Source organism: Cylas formicarius, unplaced genomic scaffold, assembly GCF_029955315.1.
Source record: "Cylas formicarius isolate icCylForm1 unplaced genomic scaffold, icCylForm1.1 PGA_scaffold_9__14_contigs__length_23061073, whole genome shotgun sequence".
NCBI classification, from domain to species: Eukaryota; Metazoa; Arthropoda; class Insecta; order Coleoptera; family Brentidae; genus Cylas; species Cylas formicarius.
The window spans coordinates 19,727,475-19,743,315 of record NW_026844365.1 but is presented as its reverse complement, the minus strand read 5'-3'; the positions used below and the strand labels follow the sequence as shown (position 1 = coordinate 19,743,315).

General features: G+C 35.5%; 1 protein-coding gene across 3 annotated transcripts; it reads left to right on the top strand.

Moving 5' to 3' along the window:
* The first annotated feature begins 3,760 nt into the window (after positions 1–3,760).
* LOC132707736 (odorant receptor 30a-like) lies at positions 3,761–14,210 on the top strand. Of its 3 annotated transcripts, XM_060679668.1 has the most exons (7): positions 3,761–3,940; positions 4,000–4,245; positions 8,367–8,691; positions 13,576–13,675; positions 13,727–13,819; positions 13,871–14,026; positions 14,085–14,210. In XM_060679668.1, exons 1-7 carry the CDS (start codon positions 3,778–3,780, stop codon positions 14,127–14,129), a joined length of 1,128 nt encoding a protein of 375 aa, XP_060535651.1. In that variant the 5' UTR covers positions 3,761–3,777; the 3' UTR covers positions 14,130–14,210. The 3 variants fall into 3 exon arrangements, with proteins under 3 accessions (XP_060535651.1, XP_060535650.1, XP_060535649.1); XM_060679667.1 differs by having other exon boundaries at positions 8,379–8,691; positions 13,576–13,819; XM_060679666.1 differs by having other exon boundaries at positions 13,576–13,819.
* The last annotated feature ends 1,631 nt before the right edge of the window (positions 14,211–15,841 follow it).

Sequence of the window (15,841 nt, the reverse complement as noted above, 5' to 3'; positions counted from 1 at the left end):
ATGCAGGATTTGCAGGATTCCAGTCGGATGCAGGATTCCAGTCGGAGTTCAACGAGCGAACGGATGATATCCCGGAATATAGTGTCATCACATTTTTCCATCCGTGAATCAATACGTGAGAATATATATATATATATATATATATATATATATATATATATATATATATATATATATATATATATATATATATATATATATATATATATATAATTTATGTAAAAAGTAGTCAAAGTGTGGGGTCAAGTAGATATTTCCTAAAATTTAAAAAATTCGACGCCTGCAAAGAGCTGGGCATCGCGACACACATTTTCACTCAAACCATTGAATGGCCACATTTAAAGAGCTTTAAAATGCTTTATTCCTCAATCACCTTAAAATCGTCGGGAAGATATAAAATTATCCCCAATAATGAAAAACCCAAAAGTTGGTTTTATTTATTTCGCAATCTCACAAAAATCTGACGTTTTAGATATTCAATCAAGGCATTCAAGAGCCTCATAAGAGAGCCTGAAAATTATGTATTGCTAATCCACCTTGAAACCGCCGGGAAGATATAAAACTACCCCCAATAATGAAAAACCCAGAAGTTCGTTATATTTATTTCGCAATTTCAAGAAAAAAATGATGTTGTCCCAGATATTCAATCAAGCCATTGAAGAGCCACTTAGGAGACCTTCAAAATGATGTATTGCTCGTCCACCTTGAAATCGGAGGATGATCTAAATGTATATAAAAAAATCGTTATGTTAATTTCGGAATCTCAAAAAAATTGAACGTTGTCAATGATATTCAATAAGACCATTGAAGAGCCACTTGGAAAAGCTTTACAATGATATATTGCTCAACCATCTTGAAACCGTTCGGAGATATAAAACTAAATAAAGAATCGTTAAAGACCATTAAAGACCCACTTACGAGAGTGTGTATTGCCCATCCACCTTGAAACCGTCGGGAAGATATAAAACTACAAAAAACTATCCCCAATAATGAAAAATCCGAAACTTCTTTATATTTATTTCGCAATCTCAAAAAAATCTACTCCACCTTGAAATCGTCAGGAAGGTATAAAACTCATCAACGTTGAAACAGTCAGAAGGATATAAAACTATCCCCAATAATAAATTACTCTAATAATTATCGTAGTCGCCATTTCAAAGAATCTGACGTCCCAAATATTCAATTAGACCATTAAAGACCCACTTACGAGAGTGTGTATTGCCCATCCACCTTGAAACCGTCGGGAAGATATAAAACTACTAAAAACTATCCCCAATAATGAAAAATCCGAAACTTCTTTATATTTATTTCGCAATCTCAAAAAAATCTACTCCACCTTGAAATCGTCAGGAAGGTATAAAACTCATCCACATTGAAACAGTCAGAAGGATATAAAACTATCCCCAATAATAAATTACTCTAATAATTATCGTAGTCGCCATTTCAAAGAATCTGACGTCCCAAATATTCAATTAGACCATTAAAGAGCCACTTAGGAGATCTTCAAAATGATGTGTTACTCATCCACCTAAAAATTTTCGGGAATTATAAAACTAAATCAAAAAATCGTTATGTTAATTCCACAATCTCAAAAAAATCAGGCGTCCGAGATATTCTATCAAGCCCTTGAAGAGTCACTAAGGAGAACGTGAAAATTATGTATTGCTCATCCACCGTGAAACCGTCGGGAGGATAAAAGGATACCTCCAATAATGAAAAACCCAAAAGTTCTATATATTTATTTTGCAATCCCAAAAAAATCTGAAGTTCTTTTAGATATTCAATCAACCCATTGAAGAGAACTTTAAAATTATGTATTGCTCATTCGCCTTGAAATCGTCAGGAAGATATAAAACCAAATCCAAAAATTCTCTATTTTCACACGACAAAAAACAGATTCCACTAGTTTATTAGATACGGCACAATTTAACTAAAAATTCTATAAACATATTTAAATATGTCGTTAAAAGAATTGCTGAAACTTTATTCCATTTGTTAGGACTTACGAATTTTCTGCTATAAAATGTTTTTTCCTATGCGTGTTCGAGTATTGCGGACCAAACGTACAAATTATTGTGATATTTTGAGCTTCTAAAGAAATTTTGTTTGCTCACATATAGGGAAACGCTTCTTCTTTCTCTTAAATTTTGTATTAATTTGTTTTATTGCATATTTTTCTACGCCTATATAATAATTTGCAGGAAAAAACTCACAGTGATCACAGTGAAGTAGTTGCGGATCGGGAATAAGATCGTATGGCAGGCCTGGAAACTCCTTGTGCGGTTCCTAAAAACTTTCCTCTTCTTCGGAGTTCAACATATAATTTGTTGTTCTGTCGACTTTTCGCTGGTAAAACTAGAATTCGCCATTGTTTTTTACATAGTGTCGTTCCTTTGAATATGCCTCTTAAATTGGTGCACAATAGTTTCACACAAATAATAAAAGTCTTGCTTTCGTCGATAACTTTGTTTTGTCGTAATGTTTTATTACTGAAATCATTTAAACAGGAATTTGTTTTAGTGCCACGTGAAAATGGATTTCTTCCCTTTCCCTTCTTTTACAAGCCTATCTAATTAAGCAAGTCAAGTTATATTTTCTCATTTGTAATAACGCTGTACGTTTTATACTCCGCTTCCGTAAAGTTTAAAATTAAGGCATTTGTTTACAGGTAGGACTGTAAACAAATGCTTTTCTTATAAAAACTGTTAAAAAAACTAAGGTTTCTTATAAACCCCTTATAAATATCCGATGCTTCATAATAAAACCTTTAGCTGCATAGGCCTATAGAATAATAATATTTTTAAACTTATTTTGTTGCGTTTTGGAATTTCATTAAATTAATTGTAAACCTTTTATGCGAGTAGAAAGAATATTCTTTTTCTACACCCGCCTGTTAAATACCTAATTACCCATCGATCTAGCGTTCGGGAAGCGTCACTTTACCACGTCAGTTTCGTTTCCCACGATTCTCAGCCATTTCGGACATTTCCGAGATTTTACCGCACGGAGTTGGGAGCAATCGGATGTTTTCGGAGATATTTCCCACGCTTTGAATTTTGACGTTTGTCAATTCTGACAGTCATGTCAGTGAATGTATTCGTGTTTTGCGAAAGTGTACCCAAAAACTAACGGTCGTAGAAAAAGTATAGTATGCAACACGTTCGGTAAACTTTTTAACTCACTCGTTTATTAAAAACTAGTTGCATAACATACTATTTCCGCATCTTTTCTTCAAAAGGGGTACAGATAGTCTGGCTGCATTTAATGAGTTCAGCCATTTATGTGTTAAAGCGCTGCAAATCTCAAACCCTAGAAATCGTCCCTACCATCTACTTTCAGAACAATTTCGTGATATCAATGTTCAATCAATATCTGCAATCCTTCTGATTACAGGCCTCTTTGTACATACATTAAAATAAAATGTGTGGTTTTTCCCTTAACGTATTATTAAGGACGCCATTTATAGATTGCGTGATATCGGAGATTACTCAAACACGGGCGTCCTCATTTTGTTTTGCGCCCAGATATCTTTGACCGTCGGCACTTCCTTTTTGGCGGATTTGGGAGCTAAACTTTAAGCAAATCCTGCAAAATCCCGCTGCTCTATAGCACCGTCAACGACAGCTCTTGATGTTTCACCTACCCCAAATCACTACCAAAGAAAAAAAATCATGCGACGCCGCTGTGCAGGAGTCTGCTGGTGTTTATAAAGGTGGTAAAAGTTGCACCCTCTATGCAAAAATGAAGGTGAACTATTTTACGCACGTTAGGAGGCTGATGATGTTGATCGGCATCTGGAAAATCGTCAGTCCCGAGACCTCCAGTTTCCGAAAACGCATCTATCAAGTGTACTCGGTGTCGTTCCACGTATTCTGCTATTCGGCGGCTATTTCGTTGCTGGCTGAAATACCGACGTTGGCAAAGTCCAACATGGTTATTGGTATGGCTATGCGTAACGTATCCGTATACAGTAATCTGGAGACAATGATGTCGTTGCAGCAATGGACAACGCGAACAGGTTCACGGTCTACGTCTTCATCATCATCAAGATGATCGCTTGGCAATCAAAACGGATGGTGGATCTGCGCGCGGTCGTCTTACGGCAAGACTCGGAAATGCTAGCCACTTCTCAAATAGACCCTGTGGTCGGCAGATTGTATAGACGACACGTAAAGTACAATCATAAGTTTATATTCGTTCTCGTCGCATCTGGGACAGTAATACCGATTACCATCCTCGCTGTAGGTAAGTGTTTACTTATTTCGCCACTACGACTGGTCGAATTTACGACAAGCAGCCCTGGCGAATTTGGATTCGGTGGTACTCGCAGCTCAATTTTCTGTATATGGCCTTCTTCTTTTTTTAATTTTTGAAATTTACAAGCTGTTCCCATGTTGTGTACTTTTGTTTTATTTAAACAGAAGAAAAAGTGCTGCTTTCGCGACAGTGTACTACTTTTTCGTAAAAGTAAATATGCCGTTAACAAAATTTTCATCGCCTTTTCTAAGATTCACGCTAAATTGAAAATTTTGCATTTTCTATTTTTTTCTCTGATAACTCATCGAAAATGTGAAAATCATCCCTTATATAACTTTTCTCGTTCTTTTCCGCCGTTTATTCAATATTTTTATACAATATTTTTCGCTTTTCCTAAGAGACAATTTTGAAGTTTTAGTAAGTTTAAAACAACAATTTTTTAGCATGAACTAACAACATAGCAAAACACAAAAATCTTACATTGTCAAAAAAGAAAAAGAAACAATTTTTAAAAGGGAATATTTATATTGACGACCATTTTCTCTAATACAAAATTGCTACATACTGTCATATCATATTTCATATACTTCATTTTATATTTTGACATGACAATTGTTTCGACAACACCATGTCTTTATCAAATGTAATATTTACAAATTACCTGCTTCTATATATATATATATACCGAAAAATGACCATAAAACCTTGATTAAAGTTGTTGCGAGAATTTAAGTTCAATAAAGGAGAGGTATTTAAATCTAATTGATCGTTAAGCAATACATTTGAATGTCTCATTTTGTTAATCTCCATGGCTTCCAATAAATTAAATTTTCTACTTTTTGTGTGTATGTAATATATCAAAATTGTCGGCAAAAATGTGTTTTTCTATGTTTAAGTGTGTAGCATACCTAATTAGAATCTAGACTATTGTTTTCAAACGCTCTTATATGTTCGTTAATGCGTTTCGTGAAGGATCTACCTATTTTTCCAATATAAAGTTTAGGACAAGATCCACATTTCAACCTGTAGACACCTGATTTTTGGGATTTTGGACGTTTCGATTTATTGTTTCCTATTGTGTTGTTAGTTCTGAAAGCTATTTTTAAACCACATCGCGACAAATGTTTTGAAATTTTGTCACTAGGTTCTCATATGTATGTAATAGTTTTAAATTATTCGTGTTCTGTTAGGTTTCGGATAAATAGAGTTTACTGTTGTCTGTATTTGTTTTTTATTTATAATTTTATCTATAATGGACGGATTGTAGCCGTTGTTCAGTGCAATTTGTTTAATGATATTAAGTTCTTTGTTGTAATTTTCTATTGAGAGTGACGTATTAAGAAGTCTGTGTATAAAAGAGTTGAATGCAGCCATTTTGTGTGTATAAGGGTGATTTGAGCTGTTATGTATGACTGTGTCCTTGTGTGAAGGTTTATGATATAATGAAAAATCTAATTTGTTTTGCACTTTCGTAATAGTTAAGTTTAAAAAATTAATAGAGTTATCCTGTTCAATCTCGATAGTGAATTTTATACGATTATGTATTGAGTTGATGTAATTTAAAAAAGAATTCCATTGTCTGTCCGTTCCAATAAAGCAAGCAAAGACATCATCCACATCTCTACACCACCATAAAAAACTTTTACTTAAAGGATGTTCTAGTATGATATTTTCCATTATTATTAGACAAAAACTAAAGTTAGACAAATTAATTTCTAATTCAAAAATAGCTAAAAGCAAGCCAGTTATTACAAAGCATAGCGACCATGAATTTTACAACAAGTTCATAAACTTAACAGACATAACATTTTCTAAAAATTACGATTTACGACATTAACGATTCCACAATATAATTACACGTGCAGATAAAGGGAAAACAGTCATAGCTATCGATCTCCCAGAATATTATTTCAAAAACTCACAATTTTCTTAAAACAGAACTTTTCCAATGTATTAAACACGATCCTACCGAGTTATATCAAAGACAAGTCAAGGAAGTAATTACTAACTCCATACTATTTAGTGACAAAGACAAATATTTTTTCAACAATTATGAATCCACAACCGTCGAAATTATATTCTTTAGTTAAATTACATAAGCACGATATGCCCATTAGACCAGTCGTGTCTTATGTAACAGCTCCAGCAGTTAAACTCTCTACAAAATTAGTGAATATTAAGTTCCAAAATTTGCAATAAAAAATTATTTTGAATTATTCAACCAAATTAAAGACATCAAAATCATCAAAATGTCTTTTGATGTACAGAACTTACTTCCCAGTATTCCACCTATGGATGTGATAGATTTAGTAGATTTCATCCTAACTCGGAAGCAGGTTAAGCCATTGGTGAAACAAGATTTATTAGATTGCTTAATAGTATCTTTAGACAAACATTATTTTGAATTTAATGGACAGATTTATATCTCTAAAGGTTTGATTATGGGAAAGCCACTTAATCCTTTGTTAGCCGAGATTTTTATAGATAATTTGGAAAATATCATACTAGAACATCCTTTACGTAAAAGTTTTTTATGGTGGTATAGATATGTGGATGATGCCTTTGCTTGCTTTGTTGGAACGGACAGACAATAGAATTCTTTTTTAAATTACATTAACTCAATACATAATTGTATAAAATTCACTATCGAGATTGAACAGGATAACTCTATTAATTTTTTAGACTTAACTATTACGAAAGTGCAAAACAAATTAGATTTTTCAATATATCATAAACCTTCACACAAGGACACATCAAATCACCCTTATACACACAAAATGGCTACATTTAACTCTTTTATACACAGACTTCTTAATACGTCACTCTCAACAGAAAATTACAACAAAGAACTTAATATCATTAAACAAATTGTACTGAACAACGGCTACAATCCGTCCATTATAGATAAAATTATAAATAAAAAACAAGTACAGATAACAGTAAACTCTATTTATCCGAAACCTAATACAGAACACGAACAAATTAAAACAATTACATACATAGGAGAACCTAGTGAAAAAGTTTCAAAACATTTGTCAAAATGTGGTTTAAAATTAGCTTTCAGAAGTAACAACACAATAGGAAAATATTTAAAAAACAATAAATCGAAATGCCCAAAATCCCAAAATTCAGGTGTCTACAGATTGAAATGTGGATCTTGTCCTAAAATTTATATTGGACAAACAGGTAGATCCTTCAAGAAACGCATTAACGAACATATAAGAGCGTTTAAACACAATAGTCTAGATTCTAATTATGCTACACACTTAAACACAGAAAACAACATTTTTGACGATAATTTTGATATATTACATACAGCCACAAAAAGTAGAAAATTAAATTTATTGGAAGTCATTGAGATTAACAAAGTGAGAGATTCAAATGTATTGCTTAACGAACAATTATATTTAAATACCTCTTCTTTATTGAACCCATCAGGGTGGTCTGTGTCATCAAGGTGTGAGATCATCAATCTCACCCATCTTGGTTAGTAGAGGCGGACACAATGGTCTTCTAAAATTTCTCAACATTGTTTTGAGTTGAAATTCCTAATCGGCCTGTATTTTAGCGTTCTCAGTGTTGTAATCAAAAATAGAAAGGTGGCTTGCCTTCTTGCGGTGTCGTTTGGCGAGGTCTCTTATATTTAGTAGTACTCTACGTAGAAGTCTCTGCCAACAGGACCATTGAGAAGGGAGGCGCAGTAGCGGGCCCTAGCGGCACCCTCTCATCTCCACAGAGGTTTTTTACCTCATCGTTCTTTTCTGGAGGGTTTGTCTGTTTTATTCTGAGTTGAGCAACTAGCAAAATACACAGAGTGGCCCAATAGAAATATAATAAAAGTTTGTTGTATTTCTCTAAAATAATTAAACATAGAAAAAAGCTGAGTAAGGTACTGCATTCTGGGTAAAAAGAGCAACAAATTCACTTATTTTTCTACAAAAAGTATCACGGTGTCTTAAAGGATAACTATTTTTAGGTTTTTTTATTGTAACCATAAACAATTTTCGTGTTTGGATAGGCATTAGATGTAATTAGTGCGCTGCTAGTTCTTATTTTATTGTTTTGTTTAATTTAAGTATTTTCCGGTATATATGTGCAATCGAACATAGGGCGCATTTTAGGATGGGTAAACATTTACCAGTTCATGCAATCTCCTGGACACTTCAACGCTACCGAAAAACCGTTGCCTCAACCCTACTGGTATCCATTCGACAGGAATGAGCACTACCTGGTCGCCTTAGTGGACCAAAACGTCAGACCCACGCTCAGTTGTTTTTGTCTTGGTGTCACGAGCGCATCGCTGAACTCATTGGCGATATTCGTCAGGGTTCAGTTGAAAGTCTTACAGCATTATTTCCAACACTTCCACAGGAGTCAAGAAAAGGTCATCCACAGACTGAAATTGTTATGCGTGAAGCATCAACGCTTGATAACGTAAGTGATATTTGCCATCAAAAGTCAAACAGTCGCTTATGGATAACAATTTGTTAAGTAAGTCATTATTTTGTTTTCCTACATTACCATGATCTCAATCAAGCAAAAACCCAAAAACTATTTATTTCTAAAGGTTTTACCATAATTAATACTTTTCAAAATATACAAGAGTTGCACCATCTAATTTTGTTTATTATTTTCAATATTAACATTGAGAATATTTATTCCCAAATCACATAATTCAGATTCAACTCTTGATATTACCAGCAGACAAATGGAATGCCACCATAGTCATCAATGCAGGGGACTACAAGAGGAAAATGCACACTGGAAGACAAGTGCTACAAAGAGTGTCAAGAGACCCAACAACTTATCTTTAGAAAACCACCAATGATCAAGTAATCTACACAGGAAGAGCATTTGCAAAAAACCACCAATGATCAAGTAATCTATACAGGAAGAGCATTTGCAAAAGAAACCTATACTACTAAAAAAACCAAGCAGACATCTCAAATTCTACGGTCTACCATAATGCACACGTGCATACAATGCCGACGTACCACTGAGGCGAATCGTTAGCGCTTTCAATTCCCCATTAGCCAACTTATAGAAGTACTACAAACACCAAGCATCCAGCTTACCATGAAGGCCGAGAACGAAAAACAACCATCCTTTTTCTTCTAGTGTGGAAGCGAGATTATAAGCTAGGCCATACAGTGTATAGGAAATCAACACACACAAATAGATACCTAGATGATCTGTCCAACCACCATGCAAGGTAAAAGTATTGAGTCATCAGACCTGATCCAAGGAGTTCGAAAGATTTGCGAACCCGAGAACCTCCGACCTCAAACACCTTAAAACTTCGCTCTAGGCAAATGGCTACAGCAAGAGAAACATCGAGTGGTCGTTACGCTCGAGATCATCAACTTCAGGGGAAACCGACGCACTGCCTCTAGAACATATTGTCCATATATTCCGGGGGTCACAGACAGGATTAGTAGCGCTTTAAAGGGATAACGAAACAGTTTTCATACCTATAAAAAAGACCCAGTATACCGCATACCGTATCCTATTATCGGTCAACGGCTACTACAACAGATTTATAAGATTAGGACTGGTAAGGTAAGGAAATCATCGAGATCCATCAACTGGCAGCAAAAGTTATAACCAACTTGTCATTAAATTTTGATTTCAAGATATTGCTCATATATTGGCAATCTTCTTCGAATTTCTGCAAAACATGGAAACACATTCAACTTAAACCTAGATTTCTTAAGTAAAATATTTGAAACTACAGAACCAATAGGTTTTGGTTCCCCAGCTAACAGTGATTAATTAATTTTGGGTCAGTTGCACTCAATGTTTTACTTTAAACTGAGGATATTACTAATATTGGTACAATTTTAAGCATTGGTCGCGTTTTTATTTTTGTAGAAAATTTTTTTTTATATATTGTAATATCACGCACCAGGAGGTGCGTGATATTACAATATATAAAAGCAACGCGAAATACTTGTTACAAAGGAAAAAAAGATAAATAATTATGGTAAGAAAGAAGGAAAAAAACGTAAATAAATAAATAGATAAAAAAAGGATTGAATTTTTTGCAAAACTGACTTGCTGGGTGCTTGCAAATTAGTTACCCGTAGTGCTCAGAGTTCTGGAGCGATGGGGAGGGGGGGTCCAAGAATAATCAAGAAATGATAGCACTATTTAACCTTAGGGCACCTTTAAGTAGCAGATCTTCCAGTCTCTCAGACGGTTTGAGTAACCCGATGTTTTGCGATAAAAAAGAATATTAACGATGAAATCTACTTTTAAATTTAAATTGGGACAATCGATAAATATTAGTCGTGAAGGTTAAGGGGAGTGGAAAACAATGGGTGAAAATTAGTCTACGTTATTTAATACGCGGCGAAAATAAGAAATTAGAAATCCGCGACGTGCCTACTTAAACTCCGCAAAATTTAATCGCCGTCCTCACAACAAGTTGACCGCCCGTTTAATATGAAAGTTCCAAAATAATAGAAATACTCAAAAAACAAATTCCCCTCGGTGATCACCTCAGGCGAATAAAGCAATATAGATAACTATTAATAACTCGACAACGATCGTACTCAGTATTACCAGTACATCCACTTCCCGAAAATAATTGTATATAAATTTTCAAAGCCTTCGTACGCGAATTTTTTTCGAGAGTAAAACTACTACTAACTACTATTATTATTAAAACTATTTCCGAGTAGTGCAGCTCACAGGCGGCGTCTGGCTTCGCCCAGATCTATTAAGTGAGCCGGTGGTGAGGCAATGATTCAAATGTGCTCCAATATCCCGAAAACACAGGAACTTCGAAGTTTGGATCCTTCCAGAATACATCAACACGGAAGCCTCCAAAACACGAGGGGTACGGGTGCTCCAAGGAGCAATCTTCTTTCAGAGTAAGTGTGGCCAGTTTTCCAAAAGAACCTAAAATACGAACAGCAACGGACTCACCAAATCGTTGACGATATATTTGAGTGAATTTAAACCTATATCCTCAAAGCGTTGGCTGAATGAAAAGCCCGTAGGTTAATCAATTTTGGCTAGCTACCACGCTGTTCTTCTACAAAAAACAGGAAAACGATACGATACCACGCATGTCGCACAGAGCCAGGAGTGAGAAAGATAAATAGAGTACTTCCTCAGATATTCGAGTGCATAAAAGGTGCATAAATCAACATGGGGGTATACTTTTAAGGAGACTATTTATTAGGAAATGAGTATTTGAAACAGTAATAATAACAACTAAATAAAGCGAAATAAATTACGACATTCTTAGCTTGGTAGCACTGCCGTAGACGTCAGAGCAAATCAGGTGTTTGCCGGTGAGGCAGGAAAAAATAAATCGCTTAGAATTTAAAATGTAGACGCGGAACTACCGGATCGTATTCCACTATAATAACGATTCTAATTGCAATAACATAAGTTGCCAAATTGTTCAAATTTATTAGCGAAATCCCAAAGGCACGTTTTTGTTTTGTGAAAAACAATAATTTATGTTTAAATTGTCTTAGTGTTGTTCATACATACTATACTTGAGGAAGAAAACCAAATTCACTGTTTGAACTATTCCCGTACCTCCTGTAAACTATTGAATTTTATTAACTAGAATGTGACATTATTGCTACATTGGCTGATGACATGGCCATTCTGCAAATCAGCAAATAACCCCAAGGTATCAATTAATAAAATTAATAATTGGACCAAAAATGTAATGTGTGTTTTTTTTTTTCGATCTATAGAACTTTAAGTTGGCATTACTTTTCAAGATGGCGACCGATTTAACAGCTGTCAAGTGATTTATTCTCAGTTTGGTTTGGCAATTCATCATGAATAGACTCACGCCTGAACAACGCTTGCAAATAGTGCAATTTTATTCCGAAAATAATGGTTCTGTGCGGAATACGTATCGCGCAGTGCATCCATTTTATCGTCGACAAAATCGTCCATCAGAGCAGCTAATTCGATTAACCATGGAACGTTTTCGCACCACATTTACTCTTATTGATAACTCTAATCCCCAGAGAGCCGTACGGTGCATACAGAAGAAGCTATTGCTGCTGTAGAGCGTAGCATTGAGGAAGACCCGAATGAGTCCATCCGCTATCGAGCACAGGAATTGGATCTGTGTCCATTCACTTTATTGAAGATTTTGCGGAAGGATCTTGGTTTACGTGCTTACAAAATCCAACTCGTGCAAGAATTGAAGCCAAACGATCATCAAGTAAGGCGTAGATTCGTCGAATGGGCTCAAAACGAGATTGCCGTTGTTCCCGATTTTCATAAGCGAATTTTGTTTAGCGATGAAGCGGACTTCTGGTTGAATGGCTACGTCAACAAACAAGACTGCCGCATTTAGAGCGAAGCTAATCCTCAAATGTATGTCGAAACACCGTTACATCCAGAAAAACTGACTGTTTGGAGCGCTTTATGGGCTGGTGGAATCATTGGTCCGTACTTCTTCAAAAACGATGATGGCCAGAACGTTACAGTCAATAGTGATCGGTATAGAGCTATGATTACTAACTCTTTCATTCCTGAATTGAATAGATGTGGTTCCAACAAGACGGCACGACACGTTTGTTGACCGCCTAATTTTACGTTTTGGACCTGTGAATTGGCCTCCAAAATCTTGTGATTTAACACCGCTAGACTACTTTCTGTGGGGTTATGTAAAGTCATTGGTCTATGCGGATAAGCCACAAACGCTTGACCATTTGGAAGACAACATTCGCCGTGTTATTGCCGATATACGGCCACAAATGTTGATAAAAGTCACCGACAATCGGACGTCCAGATTGGACTACATCCGCGCCAGCCGTGGCGGTCATATGCCAGAAATCATATTTAAAATGTAATGCCACTAGATTATCTTTCGAATAAATAAAATTCATGTCAATCGAATAACCCATCGTTGTTTTATTGCAACTTAAAGTTCTAAATTCCAGAATAAAGTGCTAAGGAGCGCCGTTAAGGTTGTCAGGGGCTATGGACCACGCTCTTTGACCACGTAAATGCTGATGTCTTCGAGCTCCTCGACAAAACTAACAAGACGAGAAGAAGACTCAAAAGAAGCAAACCTATGCGTTACTAGTTATTTAATTGGCGAATATAAAAGCCCATATAAGGGGTAAATTAGACTAGCACACAATTGTTCAATGATCGTACTGTAATAAATCGTAATGGTAATAAAAATAAAAATATATATATATATATATATTTAGAACATCTTAAAAGTTTCGTCCGTGATTCGGTGTCCCACGATACCGACCGTACGTCTATAAGCTTATCAAACTTGAGTTAGTCCTGTATCTGGGTTTTCAGCCGCAGAATTTGTTTCAGATATACTAAAGAGCTGAGCGAATCGCTACAATACATAGTGCTTCTGGACTATACAGTATCATCGGTAACATTCGCATTGATGATAGTTCAAATTACCACAGTAAGTGATTTAGAACAAACCGAGACTACCCTAAAACGATTCCTTACCCAGGGCGAGCAATTTCTAATTAATTTCGTCATTTTAATATTCACCACACTGCAATTATTGACTTTTTCTTGGAACTGCAACGAAATAATAGTGCAGGTAACTTCGAGCTATCACTGTTTGATTTCGGGAATAGCAGAGTATTTTCAGAGTATGGAGCTGGCGAAAGCGCTTTTCGAAAGCGACTGGTACGACCAGGGTCGATCTGTGCAAAAGCTGATTTACGTAATGATGATGAGGTGCCAGAAGCCGCTTTATTTACGTATAGGATGGTTGGGAGTGATGGATCTGAATGCAGGAATATCGGTGAGCGTAGAAATCAGAAACAGTCTACGAATATTACTTCAAAATTGAAATCTTGCAGAGGCTGAAGCTGGGATACTCTTATACGTCCATCATGAACAACTGATAACAGTATGGCTCTAATTCAACATACGTTTAAATTTAATGCACACCAAGTTATAAACCAAAATCAATATATTAATTTGCTAATATAATAGTTGTTTATCTAATCGCAAAAGTACAACCTTCCTATTTATCCTATTGAATAGTAATACAAATTAAAAGTCAGTAAAAGGAGACAATTAGATCATTTTCATTGTAACAAAGTGGAACTAGGGGTTCAGATTAATTAATTTTAATATTTGCATGTGAGTAAGCTCAACTCTATTTTCAAGAAAACAAGGAATAATCGAATTTTTTCAAGAAACTTCCACAGGCTACTGTAATACTTCTTCCTCATGCGTCAGTTTTTTGCTGAATTGAACTTGCTGAAGTTTCACCAATCATTCTGCTGGATTTTTCAGAGCTGTACCTGCTAATGTATTTTTTAAGGAGGGGCAGAGCAAAATGAGGGGCATAAAACTACGTACACAGACCGATACCTTAGGTCACATCACCATCCGATCCAAAAATCATCGGTTATCAACTTTCTTGTTAACAGAGCCGTAAAACTATCTCAGCCTGAGTCACTGAAAACAGAATTAAAAAGCCTTACCTCTGCTTTTCCCTCTAATAATTTCCACATTAAAGATATTAAACGTTCCATCAAAAAATACACTTCACCACAACCTTCCAATAGCAATGAGGCCGAAAGCAATCCTACACTTGCCACTGTGGTCTTTCCTTACATTCAAAACATCCCTGACCATATATCAAAAGTTCTAAAAAAGTATAACGTCAAAACCAGATTTACCACTTGTCCAAAAATCTCTCAACATCTGCAGTCCGTCAAAGGCAAAATTCCATTTGAGACGTCAGGAGTTTATAGCATTCCATGCATATGTGGCAAAGAATACATTGGAGAGACCGGATAAAAAAATATCGACTAGGCTCAAAGAACACGAAAGAGCGTTACGACTAAGACAAATAAACTCATCAGCTGTTGCCGAACACACTCATGAAACCGGGCATAAAATTTTATTTGATAAAACTAAAATTCTTGCATGTAATCAATTCTTCTACCAACGAAAAATCCGAGAGTCTATAGAAATCTATAAACAACCTAACACTCTTAATCGCGACTCAGGTCTCTGGGAATCAGTCATCCGAGACAGTGTTTACACGCCTCATTAGCGCCCCCCACCCCCACCCGCCCAAACAATATATAAGCATTTACAGAGTAAAATACAAGCCAGTTTCAGTCAAGCTCTGAAGAAGCCATCAGGATGATTGGTGAAACGTCAGCAATTTGGACTAAGCAAAAACCGACGCAGGAGGAATCCAGAAGTTTAGGTTAGCATTACAGTAGCCTGTGGAAGTTTCTTTGAAAAAAAAAATTATACTAAACAAACAAATTTTGTTTTTGTTTGATCGGCATGCTCCAATTAAAGAATTCTTAATAACTAAGCCAAAAGCTACCAGAAAACATTAAATTATTTATGAAAGAAAGGGAGGCTCCCTTGCAGAAATTTAAAAAATCTAAACTACAGTGCGACTGGACACGCTAGAAACATCTAAGAAATATTAGATTAGCATCAATAAGAAAAGAAAAGAAGCAACATCTTGACCTTTAAAAACAATTTCAAAAAACTTGGCAAGCTTTAAAAAGTTTCAATATATGCGGCACAAAAAATAATGAAATTAGTAACTTTTTTTCTGCATATCTACAGAATAAGTCAG